The 15471-nt window shown below is 37.7% G+C and overlaps 1 protein-coding gene across 1 annotated transcript; it reads left to right on the top strand.

The window, feature by feature from the left end:
* Positions 1-7275: 7275 nt before the first annotated feature.
* On the top strand, positions 7276-14689 carry LOC148018497 (very-long-chain aldehyde decarbonylase GL1-4-like). The gene is made up of 11 exons (XM_087661635.1): positions 7276-7614; positions 7765-7994; positions 9245-9489; positions 10106-10325; positions 11043-11164; positions 11872-12149; positions 12477-12584; positions 12689-12895; positions 13580-13690; positions 13964-14140; positions 14365-14689. The coding sequence occupies exons 1-11, from the start codon at positions 7498-7500 to the stop codon at positions 14527-14529; spliced, it is 1980 nt and encodes a 659-aa protein (XP_087517761.1). The 5' UTR covers positions 7276-7497; the 3' UTR covers positions 14530-14689.
* The last annotated feature ends 782 nt before the right edge of the window (positions 14690-15471 follow it).

Here is a 15471-nt window from a genome sequence, read left to right as displayed (position 1 = left end):
GATTTTAGTTAGTATTTGTAAGCTATAGACCTCAATAATGCCTCATGCTTAAGCATGCTTTCTCTCTTTCAAAAGAATGTGTGTTTAGATAGCATTTTTTCTTTTCAAACAATTTGTGATTATTTAGCAAAATTAGGCAAGCAACTTCAATTATTTAGTGTGCCTCTCAAGACAATGATCATGCAATAACCAAACTATTGTCACATGATTCCTAATGTGTATGGAGTGATAGTAATAGAGTGCAACTCTTAAACTACTATGTGTGTAATGCAACTACAAGTTGATGACCCTTTAATGTTACTGGAAATATCCTAAAGGATGGTGTCTACTAGGGCATATGGAAAATGGAGTGTGATATAGAAAATGGTGCATGTATGCTTTGAGAGTCGATGTACTTTCCATGTACTTGCACAATTGTCTAATTACAAGTGGGTAATAATTTGTCTTGCTATTGTTGCAACTTCAAGTAATCACTTTCAATGCCTTAAGTTTGTGGCCTTCTGCTTGTGGATTTTAGATAGATGAATTATTGGCCAGGACCTTGAGAACTAATAGGTACTTAAAGAAAAATGTGCTTATCCAATCAACTTTGTCAGGATTATGTATGCTTGCCAAATATTTCAATCTTTTAGAGTGCTCAAGTTATACTCAATTGGATAAGGTAATCAAACAAAACCAAATATCTATCACTCTTACAAAACTTTTAAGCACAAGCTTGGTGGATGTTAAAGTATCCATCGAAGGGGTCACTTGACGAATATGCTTAAAGATATTTCCTTGATCTTGCTATGGCTTGGAGGGTTCAAAAGTAATGTATGTTGAGAGCAAAAAGAATGGGAGATGGAGTATGGAAGCTCCTACGATGGTGGTAAAGAATGAAACAAATTGTTTGGGGAGAGCAAGGTGAGGGAGATGGAGAAAAGAGGGTCTTTAGGCCTACAATGTCAATGATGAAGGATGTAGAAAGAAGGTAAGGAGAGGAGAAAAATAAGGAGGATGGACAAAAGTGGGTAAGGAGACTTGCAATGGTGGTGGATCAAGGTTACCAAAGAGATAGAGTTTGAATGGATGGGAAGGAAGTAGTAGCAATGGTGGAGAAGAAGCAATAGCAAATTGGAAGCTATTGGTGGAGAGGGATCAATAAACATAGTAGAGGGAGAGATTGAAATATGATAGAGAAGAAAGAGTAGCTACAATGATGGAGAAGAAGAAGCACCATGATTGAAGATATGACAAAGAGGAAGTAACTAAAACAAGGGGAAAACTATGGTGGAGAAGAAAAAGAAAAAGTGATAGACTTAAACCTATAATAGGTCCAAGAGAGCAAAAAATTGAGGGAAAACTAGAAGTGGAACTTAGAATGGGTTGGCAAAGTGTTTGGGATACAAAAAGGTGCCTTTTGACTAGAAAACCTAAAAGCTCAAACACGGGACCCACAAAAAACAAGCCTATCATGAGAGAGAAAGTTAGGCTGGAAAAACTTTTATAAACTAGATTAAAAATCCAAGATTCAGATATTAAGAGAATAGTTTGAATCACATGGATCCCCTTAAAGAGTGCACTAGATTAGCATCCTAATCTTGTGAAGGTAAAAAATTAGCGAGACTAATTATCCAATTTATTTTGAGTTTGCTTCTTCCATAATGGAGGATTTTTTAATTTTTTATATTGAAACATATTGACATTAACAAACACAAACACATAGGATGCAAGTGCTAGCAAATATGATGAATAAATGGAAAGTATTGCGAATAGGGCAATGATATAATAGAAATAGTGATACCATCTTTATTTATTTATTAATATAATGAGAACAATTTAGCACAACTCTTAATGTTGACACTTAACCCATGTCAAGGATATATCATCAATATGAAATTGCATTTTCATTGCATTCGCATACATAGGCCAAAAACAACGAAGAGGAAGAGGAACCTTAGAAGTTAGAAAGTGGTAAAGCAATGTAAGGTGGAAATGTTGCTAAGGCTTGCCTTCACTTCAATAATACTAAATTATCACCATAGAATTTCCATTCCAAGAGATATTTTTCTTGTGAAACTCTTTGAGATTAACAAAGATGCACACATAGGAAGTAAGTGTATTTTTAGTAAGATGATGAAAATAGTGAGCCATTTTGTTGTATAAAATCATGAGTGCAATATAGCACAAAACCTCATGAGCATAATCAAACATGGCATTCTCATACTCAAGGTACAAAGCGTGAAGAAGAGGACAAACTTCCTTAGAGAGAGAGAGAGAGAGAGAGAGAGAGAGAGAGAGAGAGAGAGAGAGAGAGAGAGAGAGAGAGAGAGAGAGAGAGAGAGAGAGAGAGAGAGAGAGAGAGAGAGAGAGAGAGAGAGAGAGAGAGAGAGAGAGAGAGGAATATTCTTATACTCCTTTCAAAAAGCAATCCAATGGCCTATATATGTTAAGAGCTTAAAAAGAGAATCTTTTGGTAGGAGACAAGCCAAAAGACATAATTAATAGTATTTGAAGTAAAATTGGTACAATGATAAGGGGCAAGCTAGAAAGGATAGTTGATAAGATTCCAAGCTTATGCTTTGCTAGTGGATTAATGGGGGTATGTATGTGAGGTGTCATGTCAAGTTTAATGTGACCCTAATGCCTAATAATGTAGGCATATGGTAACCTTGAAAGGGAGTGCAAGTCCACTTTTCTATTTGAGGACCATCAAAAGTATCATGTTGCTGTAGATATCCTTATCTCTAGCTCTTGGAGGACATTCGAAAAGTTTTGAAAGTAAGAAATTTATTCTCATTTTGGGTGCTTGAAATCTTTCCAACTACCAATGGTTTAGAGTACTCTTATATTTATTGCATCTAAGAACCATGAAGGAGCATTTATGTTTATGTAAATTTATTAAGCTTTAGCTCTTATGGGACATTCGAAAGGTTTCGAAAGTAAGAACTTTATTCCTTTATTGGGTGTTGCTAAATCTTCCTACTCTTGATTGTCTAGAGAGGACAAGAGATTTTATTACATCGAACTACCATGACGAAGCACCATCCTTGCATGGGTCATGCCATTGAATAATGAATCCCATGACAAGTCACCTAGGCCAATTTTGAACATATTCTTCCATTTGTATATTACATAACTTACAAGCCTTGCACATTGGCATCCTTTGACAACATCAATGTATTATACCAACTCACACTGCTAGAGTCATAGCTCTTGATCCATTGCTCAATTTGATCGGGCATTTGTGTCCTTCCATGACATAAACATCTTACATGAACTCACATCCCTATGATTGTAGGATTTTATCAAAATTTTAGTCATATTGCATGGTAACTTCTTTGCCATTTTGTAGGCAGATTGGAAGGGACAAAGTTTTATATTTGTGTGTTGAGAAAGAATACTATGTTGACAAGATTCTTCATATTTTGATGAGACTTATGAGATGGTATCAAATGAGGGAGTATCAAATTCATCTTTTGTTTGGTTATTGATTTGGAATGGGGCATTGTCATGACCATATTTCCTTAACTTGTTGACCTATACTCACAACTTGATTGCCATGACGGAGAAGAAAACACTTCAAAGTGAACTTATGCCATGTGAAAGTTGCATTCATTAGGAAAAAAATGAACTCACAAATGAACCCTTAAAAATAATATAGTTTAAGATGTGGGCCTTTTAGATTGTGCAATAGGAAGGCTAGATGTTGTGCAATAGGAAGGCTAGATGTTGACATTCTATAGAAAATGAAAATGGAGATGCTTGCATTTTGAATGTACAAAAAAGAATATATGTTCGTAGCTACGTGTCTTCATGGAAGTTATTATATCCTTGGTTTTACTCCATCTTAGATGAATCATGCAAGGAAAGAGTTAAATGCTCCATTTGTACTGCATTGAGCATGCCCAATCCTTTAGGAGGAAAAGGGAGTACAACTATTCAAAAACGGGCTTTGGCTATACATAATGCATGAGAGTCACATAAACTAGCGGTTCAGCGTAAGAAATTCATGGTTGGTGAACAAGTGAAGCATATGGAAAAACATATGGAGCTTATGGTTGATAATGAGAAATGCATAATTATTAGTGTTATTCATATCATGTATAGGATTTCTTTAAAAGACGTGTCTCTAGAAGCATTTGAAGATGAATGCAAGTTTCACATGTATATGAAAACTCCGAGTATGCCTCTCACTTGTGGATGAAAATATTTTCTCTCAACTATGTATATGGTTTATTGGGAAAAACCAAAGGAGGAGATCATAGGATGTAGTCCATTCTTTTCTATCCTTGTGGATGAAAGTACTGATAGTAGGTTTGAAAAGCACCTCATTCTCTACATTACATACTTAAAAAATGGTGGTGCAGGCTCTTGTGCAACCTTCTTTGTAAAGTTGATTGGTGTTGATGATGGCAAGGCTTAAATCATGTATGAAGGCATCTTAAAAGTGTTGCAACATCTAGATTTTCCACTTTGTAAAATGATTGCTATGGGTTCTGATGGTGCTGCAACTATGATTAGAAAAAGATCTGGATTACTTGCAAAGCTTTGTAAGGATGTGCCACATTTGTTGGGGATACATTGTATTGCCCATAGAGAGGCTCTCGTGATAAAAGATACTTGTGATTGATTTGGTGAATTTAGTCATGTCGATAGCTTTGCAAACAAGGTTCGGGAATGGATTGGAAACTCATGCCTTAGAAGAGCTGAAGTGAATAAACTCATGCTTGCCTTCTTATCTAGAAATTATGAGATAATGAGAATTCATGGAGTAAGATGGTTGTCTCGTGGAAATTTCATGTAAATGTAGATTTTTATTTTGTGTTTTTAAATAAAATAATATTGCTTTTATTATCAAATCCTTACTTGACTTTGCTATTTTATTGTATTAGGTTGGTAAAAGTGTTACCTACATTGTTGGAATATTGGAAATGCAAGTATCCAACAATGTATAAAAAAGCAACAAATTTTCAGTTGCTATTTATTATACATTTCATGGCTGATCTACTCAAGGAGACTAACATATTAAGTTAGAAGTTTCAAGAAAATGATTGTGACATAACAGTGATGATTGGACGAGAAATAGATGTGCTTATTAATCTCTTGAAGGATTGGTACATAACTGGTATATTTGGAAATGGTTCTAAGCACTTAAGTAGCTTCATGAAGGCCATAAACAATGGAGTTTATTCATGCAAGGATAAAGAGGGTGTTGTACATCAACATATCTTGCAGTTTACTTCTTTAGTGGGTCAAGAAGAAGTGATTACTATCGAGGAATGCAACTGGTTAGCAAAGGCATTCGTTCATAGATTGATCTCTAACTTTGGTGAGAGGTTTCAAGATCATCACTTGTTTACTGCAGCAAAGTTATTTCCCCCTAAAAACTATTCTAGGGATCCACAAGTTCGAGGTCAAGTAGTTCGACAATATCTCTCTCAGCTTTGTGAAAAATTTGGCAAAGGGGAGAGAGACCTTTGATTCACTCTAAACAATGTGAAGGTGAGTTGCAAAGTTTTTTAAATATTTCTTTGAGTCTTATCCTTCAACAAGACTTGAAGCTTGGGGTCAATGTGGTGCTAAAGTAGAATGGATGCAGATGTTTCCACCTTTATATAAGTTGTGGCAGTTTGTGGTGGTACTCCCTGCAAGTTCAGTGGCTTGTGAAAGAGGTTTTTCAAAACAAAATCGGGTTAAAAGTGATGAGAGATCATGTTTCTCTCTTTGTACTTTAGATATGCTCACGTTCATGTCTCTTTCTACTCCAAAGAATATGGAAGAAGTAGATTGGGATTTAATTTTTGAGGTTTGGAAAAATATGAAGATAAGATGCACCCAAGCTTTGGAGCATTCATAAGAAGCATACCAACATCACTAACTTTTTGTAATTAGACTTTAGCAATTTGGTGGTAGCTGCCTTACTATATCAAATCAAATGTATCTATCCTCTCTTTTTGGTCCTACTTGTGACAAACTTCAAGAAGATTTTGGTCTCAATACTTACTCTCTTTTTGTAAGCTGATGTGGCATTCTCATTTGTGCCATAATGCTAAGGATAATACTTTCTCTCTTTTTTACATGCTTCAACTTTTGATTGCAATATAGTGTGTGATGTTTCTATTGGCATTTAGTTTTCATTGTATAAGACATTAAAAATTGTTTTTGCTTCAAGGTAATCTTTGATAGTTAATTCACTTTTTACGATGTTTAACTGTATATATAATCCAATTGTAAACCTAGTTTACTCCATCCTTATTATGTTAGATTGGTTGTTTTTTTCCATACTCAAATATATGGATGTTTGCTCTAACTTTTCTTAAAACATGTTACAAAAATTTTCAATTAAAATATGTAATTTACTTTTGCATGCTAGCTTCATATGGCTTATATACTTTGTACTTTCAAACTACTTTTTAAAAAAGATGTTTGTTTTCAATATTATGGTTGTCTACATGTTTTTATATTTTGTGAAATTCTTTTAGTTGGCATGAATTCATAATTATGTAAATAGTAGAAAGAATTCTAAGTGAAGTAATATGCGTTAAAAAACAATCCTTCATTTAAGAAATGTGCCTTACAAATATACCTATATTACGAAGGTTAATCTTCATTTTTATATTCCATCTTTTAAGAAGGACAAGCTTGTTTTAACCCTTCAAAAGGAAAAGATGTAGTGCCCTTCAAATTTAAGGGCTGAGCATGAGGACCCTCTCACGGAGTTGTCATGAAATAATGAATCCCGTGAAGAGATATTTGGGGGACTTGGCCCCTGAGGTACTAATAAAACAAGCTAGTCATTCTCTCCCTTTTATTAACGTGTGGCTTGGGAAGATATTTACTCCTTTGTACCAGCTACAGTTGAAGATTTGCTGTGGAAAGGCAATGCGCGGCGGTATGAGCACTGCCTCAACGTAAGAAGAACAAGAGCTGCAAAATCGTTACAAACAGGTGTCATTCAAGAATATCAAGGCCTGATACCAACTCACAACCTTGGAAGGAAGTTAGGGTGGTAGCTTGGGTGTCCAAAGGGAATCCCAAGGATCAAGGGCACAACGTCGCGCGAACAGGGACTTACGTACCAATTGTTGGTGCAGTAGTGTCCTTACAACGATATAAATGCGAGCTTGCAGCACAGAAATGAGAGCAGGGAATGATCAATGATGGGTGGACAGGTGAGACCGTGAGAGCCTGCCTGAGGGGACATCGTCATGTGACTGCGCGGAGGGTACTTGGGGGGACTCGGGAGGGGTTAATGGCGGCAACAAGAGATGGCAGGCGAGAGCGCCGTAGGTACTAGGCAACTGGTTACTGGGGGTTTAAAGACGAGGCATGTGCAAGGCACTGCCTTGGGCAAAGCCGATTATAAAGGCGCTATCACCTACGTACTATAGGCTCCAGGCTGAATCTCTCTCTCTCTCTCTCTCTCTCTCTCTCTCTCTAATATATATATATACAGCACACATGCTGCCACACATGACCGGAGGGAGAAAGACGGACAGTTGAGCTTCTGCAGCAATGGAGGTGATGACGGACCATGACGACGTCCACCCAGCTGCGCACCGCAAGAAGAAGACGTCTCCTACACCAGGAGTGCTTTACAAGTTCCCATGGGAGGGCTTAGGCAACTGGAAGGTATAATGATTAAGGTTAAGTTCCATCATTCGTTCTTGATCCACCTCTAATTAGCCTGCTTAATCGGAATATTAAGGTCGATACTAAGGTCTCAATGGAAGTAATTATCTGAGTGTGTGCTGAGGTCCAGATTATGATTTTATGGTGCAGTATGCAGTGATGTTCCTTCCTCTGGCAGTCAAGGCTCTGCATGTGTACTGGTACACGACGGGGCAGCCATGGTACATGAACATGTTCCTGCACGTCCTGGTCCTGGCGGGCGTGCGGTACCTGGGCTTCCAGATCTGGTCCACCATCAACTTGCTGCCCTCCATCTCTCGCAAGCACCGGATCGTCGACAGGAGCCTAACCTTCGAGCAAATCGACCACGAAGCGTCATGGTCTCTCTCTCTCTCTCTCTCTCTCTCTCTCTCTCATTCGTAAAACACACACACACACACACAGAGTCCGGAAAGACGTATTACAAAACAGGAAACCATTCAAAGCTCACAAGCTGATCCGTGATTGGTAAGTGGGTTAGCTGATTAGCTACGTGAGCCAATGGCGGAAGTTCCTACTCTCGTAGGAGCAGGAATAGTGAGCCTTTTGTTTATGGGCGCAGGGATCATGCAGGCGGATCAAAAATCCTTCACCCAGACATCATTTCCTGCCATGTGATAGCATGCGACACATCGCCAACACTAGCACCAAACTGTCCGCACGGATGTGAATCCAGCCTTATTAGCTGGTCTTGCTCATTTGTGGTAAACTAACCCAACAAGGCAATGTCACTGCACGAGCTTGCTTTCTGTAATTGTGTACACGAAGAAGAGCAATAATCAATTGCGTGTCAACAGTCATTCGAATTTCGCATCATTAAATTAGCCTCTCTTACCGCTGGTTAAAGTTCCGAAGTGGAAAATGAAAATGAGAAGAAGAATATTTCCCCCAAAATGTGACAAAAACCTTTCATTGAAAGAATTTAAAAGGTATACATACATACATACATACATACATACATACATACATACATATATATATATATATATATATATATTTGAAGGTCTTTATACCAAACTCCTTCCAAATCTTGAAGGTTGCCTTGCTTCTTAATTTTAATTTTAGAGGTAAATCTCAGAATTTAAAGGTGGGATTGCACCAAACATAGGTTTTGTTTCAAGCATTGATGTCAATGAGGGAGAGACAAGGAGAAAGAGGGAAGAAAAAAAAAAGCAATGAGATTTTTCTTTTCATTTTTCCATTAGAAAATGAACTAATAGAGAATTAGAAAAATAACATTTGTGCCATGGCAAAAGGCTTGAATCATGTGAAGAATGATTTTAGGCTTCATTCTAAAGTGATATCTATGTTGATTAGCAAGACCAGCTAAGTTACACACTATGACATCCATTTCTAACATCATAAGTTAGGCATAATATGCTTTATAAAGGTGTTGCAAATGGTTGTAAGACAAAAGCTATGTGCCACAAAGGGTCTAAATGCTAGATGCCACAAGTTGAATGGAAAAATGAGAACTTCATTATGAATACTGTGATGATTGATGTGCTAATGCTAATGCTGTAAAGGTTTTGTATGAATGGCAGTGTACAAAGCTTGAACTCAACTCTTTTCCCTTTGTATGTGGCAACAGGGAGAATATGATACTCGTGAACACATGGTCACTATGGCTTCTTTGTGAGATTCATGAGCATAGTGTCTTTGGAGTGAAGAAGCTTTACCTATGGAACACCAAAGGCATTTTACTTGCATTGTTATTTCATATTGGACCAGTGGAGTGGGTTTACTATTGGGCTCATAGAGCTCTCCATCACCACTACCTGTTTACGAGATATCACTCTCACCATCACTCTTCTTTTGTTACACAACCTGTTACATGTAAGTCCTCTTTTTTTCCACATATGCTTGATATTTGGTGACTCTAATTAGTTGGCCAATGTCAATACGCTAATATTTCTAGCTTTTGAAAACATGTCTAATAATATCATATATCCACCATGTTTTAGATGCCACAAGAGTTGAACATTTTGGGGATTTTAGAAAAGAAACATTCAACGCACAAGGGCCGCTTACATCTTAAAAAGATATACATGTGAGGTCTATCTGAGCTTCAAAAGGGGTTTTCTAAATACTCCACTCGTAGGTACTACATAGGGTTCATATGTCTTGGCCTCCTTCCCCCAAGGTGTCATTGCATTCTTACCTAATACAATGTGTAAAGGATTGCATGCAGTGCACTAAACTTACCATTCTTCAATTTAAAAGAGGTTGGGATGGATTAATTCTAGCTATAGACAAGCCTCTTTTAGAGGAATTTGTAAAGGCCTTGTATTCTTTAAATACTCTGATTTGTAGGCAATTGGTTAAATATTTGTAAGATAGATTCTAGTTTTGTGTCCATATAAATTTCCTTTATTGGATTTGTGTATATGTTCTAAATTATCAACAAGTTGTGGTGTTCCTAATCATTAACACCTTGTGTGCTTATTGACAGCTAGTAACCATCCTTTTCTAGAGCACTTCTTTTATGCCTACCTTTTTGGGTTGATCACAGTCCCTGCCTACTTTATGAATCTTGGCTCAATTGGATCGTTTTACTTCAATGCTATCTTCGTAGACTTCATGAATGCATGGGGACATTGCAACTTTGAGTTCATTCCAGAGCGTGCTTACGCAATGTTTCCTCCACTCAAGTACATGGTGTATAGCCCAACGTAAGTAGTAAATGTAGCAAAAGGTATTACAAGCATTTTATTTTGTTTTCAATCCATGCTTCTTGTGAAGTAAACCTTTGTTGATTTCTATCTTGGTCGTCAATGTCAAATAGTAAACGTTTGAGCTTTATGAGAGATGCAATTATATTATACATGTTTGCAAGGAATTCAAGTGCTTTCTTTTGCACAATAATTAGTAACCTTGTAGACCATCACAACATCTTGAAGCATGTGTACCCTCATTCCATATTCTAAGGATGAAAAATGAACATGAGCATGAGCATGAGAGAGAGAGAGAGAGAGAGAGAGAGAGAGAGAGAGAGAGAGAGAGAGAGAGAGAGAGAGAGAGAGAGAGAGAGAGAGAGAGAGAGAGAGAGAGAGAGAGAGAGAGAGAGAGAGAGAGAGAGAGAGAGAGAGAGAGAGAGAGAGAGAGAGAGAGAGCATCAATAAACATAAATATGCCACAAGGGATCTATGCTTCAAAAATGTTTATCTCATGATAGAATTATTTTACTTTTAATGAACCAACTAATGCCAATCTAGTTTCCATTTCATGATAATATTCTTTGAGTTTAAAGATAATTCAATGCTAGTCTTTAGACTTCTATACTACTTAATCTAGATTATGTTGATTCATTTAGACAACAACAAAATGGTATGTTGCATTTTCAATACCTTTTGCATCAAAAGTTTGACCATTGAACTTGATGGTTGCAGGTTTCATTCTCTCCATCACACAAAAGTGCACACCAATTTCTCTCTTTTCGTCCCATTTTATGACTATCTTTATGGGACCGTAGATAAAACATTGCAATCTCTCCATCAAACAGCTCGTAGAGGTAAGGCAATATCTCTTGAGTTCGATTGTAGGTGTTTCATGTGCATGGGCATGCATGTATGCATAGGTCTATGCATGTGCACAATACTCTTATATTTTGTGCAAGTGTGTTAAAAGAAAATTAAGGGAGAATTGTTAGTAGGCAAAGAGCTATGATGACTATAGTGAAGTGTAAAAAGAGCACATTTTGGAAAATTTGAGGAATATAAAGTGCATGCTTCAAAATTTTAGTACCTTAATGAGTTGCCCAAGTTACACTTGAGTATTGAAGGAGTGAGAAAATCTATTATCTTTTAGGTATGTGATAATTTTTGTAAACAAATCTTTCCTAGATTAAGCATGATAACTATCAAGCAACATTTTGGGGAACAATAAGAAACCTATGCATTATCTCATTTGTTATTTCTTTAGTCACAAGTTAATAGAAACCAAAAGGAAAAGTTTTCGTTTTCCTTTCATTGATCAATATTGATATTAAGTTTCTTTATTATCCTTAGTCTATATGGTTTATTTAGTCCCATACATTTGTTGGTCTAAGCTTATAGATAACTCCAAATTCTAACTACCACTACCAAGCTAGATTAGTTGAAGTCATAGAAATATTAATACCTTAAGGCCATGTCTAAATAATAGCCTCTTATTTTAAATGAATTTTCATATGACCTTATGTCATTTTATTTGGTGTAATCTATTACTTTGTGATTTTAGGACGGGAAGAGAAAGTGGATTGCGTGTATCTTACACATGCAACAGAGATTTTGTCGATCTTCCATTTTCCCTTTGGCTTTCAAACTTTTGCTTCCCATCCTTACAATACCAACAAATGGTATTTATGGCTCTTATGGCCTTTCACTTTGCCACTTGTACTACTTCTGTGGCTCTTTGCCACGCCGTTTGTTGGTTTGGTTCACCATGTTCTCCCTTCTACAACTTACAACAAGGCTTTGGAGCTCCAAACTTGGATCATTCCTCGCTTCAGTTTCCAAGTAAGCCTCTTGACCTATTTGTTAGATTCTTATGTTGAAAGCTCTCATGAGTGATATACATAAAACTTGAAGTACAAGTTGTGAAATCAACCAAATTGAGGCTACTTAGCATCTAACTACCAATAAGAGTGAAAACTCCTTGTACTCAATAGGTATCTTGACATCCAAGAGTGAATGGCATGAAAAAGTGGATTTTGCATGTCTATAGTTTGTTGTGAATCCCCAGGGGCATTAGAAATCTAAGAGAGAATGGCATGAAAAATTAGCATTTATGTCTATATTATTCCCTATAATCTAACATGATGTCTTTCTTGTTTACTTTTGTAGTATCACATGGAGACACAAAAAAGAAGGATTAATGGTTGGATTGAAGATTGCATCATTCAAGCTCACAAAGCAGGTGCAAAGGTTATAGGCCTAGGATTATTAAATAAGGTAAGGACAAATATTTGTTGATTTGGCCAATAAATATACAGAAATACATGAGAGAGAGAGAGAGAGAGGTGAGTGATGGTTTTAATTTAGCTAACGTTTTGTAGGAGGCAAATTTTGATGTGATCAAGTTGGAAAAAAAGGGTTTTTGTACTCCAATAGTGACTGGGGAAACCCTAGCTACAGCCATTGTGGTCAAGAGAGTAGCCATTGCAAAAGATGACAAAGATCATGTATTCTTAACTCATGCTAATTCTAGAATGGGTCGTGCCATTGCAACATACCTTGTTGAACGAGTTGGAAGAAAAGTTTTGGTAATACACTCTCTTCAACATAGACATGTGTATGCACACAAAGAGTGCATGTATATGCACACGTGTATATTTATATGTAAATCTTACATAGGTATATGTGTGTGTGTGTGTGTGTGTGTGTGTGTGTGTGTGTGTGTGTGTGTGTGTGTGTGTGTGTGTGTGTGTGTGTGTGTGTGTGTGTGTGTGTGTGTGTGTGTGTGTGTGTGTGTGTGTGTGTGTGTGTGTGTGTGTGTGTGTGTGTGTGTGTGTGTGTGTGTGTGTGTGTGTGTGTGTGTGTGTGTGTGTGTGTGTGTGTGTGTGTGTGTGTGTGTGTGTGTGTGTGTGTGTGTGTGTGTGTGTGTGTGTGTGTGTGTGTGTGTGTGTGTGTGTGTGTGTGTGTGTGTGTGTGTGTGTGTGTGTGTGTGTGTGTGTGTGTGTGTGTGTGTGTGTGTGTGTGTGTGTGTGTGTGTGTGTGTGTGTGTGTGTGTGTGTGTGTGTGTGTGTGTGTGTGTGTGTGTGTGTGTGTGTGTGTGTGTGTGTGTGTGTATTTATTTATTTATTTATACCCTTACTTGTCTACTTGCATGCAATATCTTGAGTTTATATAAATGTAAAAGGTTACATGGACATCTTTACGTTGGATAGAATACTATTTATGTTATCATTCTTATATTGGTGAGTGTTCTTTTGTGATGTCCATGGTAGGCCTTGTTTCCATCGCAGAAGGAATACGAGTCCTTGAGGGCAAGGATTGATGTGGAGTTCCAACAAAATCTCATTTATGTCAAGGGTTTTGAGGCTGGCAAAGAGTGCAAGGTGATTCTCATCTAGACACCTAGCGAATCAACTCTTGACAAGAACATTAGGGAAGCACGGAGTGCCTCATTAGACATGGAGTTTGTCAAAGTCTCATCAAAAGTGTTGATAGTGCATTACAATAAACTCTTGACATGAATGTGTGGTGTGACAACCAAATATAGACAAATTTTATTGTTCAACAATGCTCACACACTTAATCATGTGAATGGAAATATTTAAAAAGATAAAAACCATGGCTCACATACAAGTTTCTTGTTCAATGATGCTCAGGTTTGGATAGTGGGTGACCAATTAGGCTATAAAGAGCAAAGGTGGGCGCCCATGGGTACCCATTTTCATTTATACACCACGTTCCCCATTCAAAAGCATCGGGCGCGGGACTGCACTTACGGGATGGTGCCGGGGCTGAGGCTTCCTGCGAACGCTCAGAATCTGCACGCTTGCCAGGTGCGTCGGTGCGAGGGTTCTTGACTGTGGTTGCTGATGCCGTCTTCCATGATATGCGTGTGTTAGGGTTTGTGACTGTGTCTGCTGATTCCGTCTCCTCTCCCATGCCAGTTGCCGGGCGCGTGTTAGGGTTTGTAACTGTGGTTTCTTTTGTTGATTCTCCATCTTCTGCGATGGCGGACTTGAAAGCCAGTGTCCATCTCTTTGTTTTTCTTTTGTTTCAGGACGTGATGCCTCGGAATGTGGCGAGGGCGTGCTACGCTGCAGGGATGCTGCACGCCCTTGAGGCCTGGCAGCATCACGACTTCCGGGGCGACATCCTCGTCTCGCAGGTTGAAAGCTCTTGGGACGCAGCCCTCAAGCACGGCTTCTCTCTCTGCACTCCATAGCTTTGCAATGTGCATCCATATGTCTGATCGGTTCTGGATAATGTATGAAAAAATACATCACCTTATTCTTTATTTTATTTACATCTCGAGGGTTCCGCGCATCCTCGCATATAACACAATGTAAAGAGTACCTTTATGCTGTGCACTACCCACGATTCTACATGTGAGCCTCCCGGAGTTTTTCTTCATCCATATCCATATATGTCTTATTTTTCAATACGTGCCTAAGCTTCTATCCTATCTATGGGCGATGTAAGTCTTTACTTGTTACTATATCTATCGCCCATTTCGAAAAAAATTAATGCCCAAATATATTAAGGATAATGTAATTTATGTCATCACATAAGGTATCTAGATAGAATAATTATATTCTCATAAAAGGTATAATACGATAAGTATCTCTAATGTCGAGGCATGCTTCCAACTACCTAGCACCGTTTAACTTGCATAAAACACAAACGTGGTACTCCTAATACTTTAAAAGATGAAAATTTCTTTGAATGTCTACCAAATCACCATTCTCCTAATGATATTCCAAACTTTGATAGATTGTGCATCAAGATTGATCACCTTACCAAAAAGGATTAACCTTAAAGCTAATCTTATAGTTGAAGTTTGCATTCTTGACCTATCACTTTCTTTCCCATTGCCTTTACTTTTGAGTGGTTGCAAAATACTTGGTCAATGGTCTTCACCTCTTGCTCAAAATACATGAGAGCAACATTCCAATCTTAGCTATTTATCCCTTGTCATGAAACTAGGGAGCCCAAAAAAAATACATGCTTTCTAGTAAAGGGGGATCTTCATGTTGTTCCAATGGTCATACCCATCTAGCTCCCATCCACCATAAAGTGTGCTACCTCTAAGTGCTCGATTTTAATCTTTCATATTGATTAGTAAGATGTCCTCCCAACCAAGGCCACTCTAATATCTAGTTGAGCC

This window comes from Lygodium microphyllum, chromosome 21 (genome assembly GCF_053477565.2).
Source record: "Lygodium microphyllum isolate KBCC chromosome 21, Lygodium_microphyllum_v1.1.10, whole genome shotgun sequence".
Lineage (NCBI taxonomy): Eukaryota > Viridiplantae > Streptophyta > Polypodiopsida > Schizaeales > Lygodiaceae > Lygodium > Lygodium microphyllum.
Note: the sequence above shows the minus strand (reverse complement) of the source record. Positions and strands in the feature narration are given on the sequence as shown.

Excerpts from the sequence above, each read along its gene's own strand:
- LOC148018497 (XM_087661635.1), top strand. The coding sequence starts at position 7,498 with ATGGAGGTGATGACGGACCATGACGACGTCCACCCAGCTGCGCACCGC. Across the intron at positions 10,326-11,042 it reads TACATGGTGTATAGCCCAAC|GTTTCATTCTCTCCATCACA; the intron begins GTAAGTAGTAAA and ends TGATGGTTGCAG. Across the intron at positions 12,585-12,688 it reads GCCTAGGATTATTAAATAAG|GAGGCAAATTTTGATGTGAT; the intron begins GTAAGGACAAAT and ends AACGTTTTGTAG.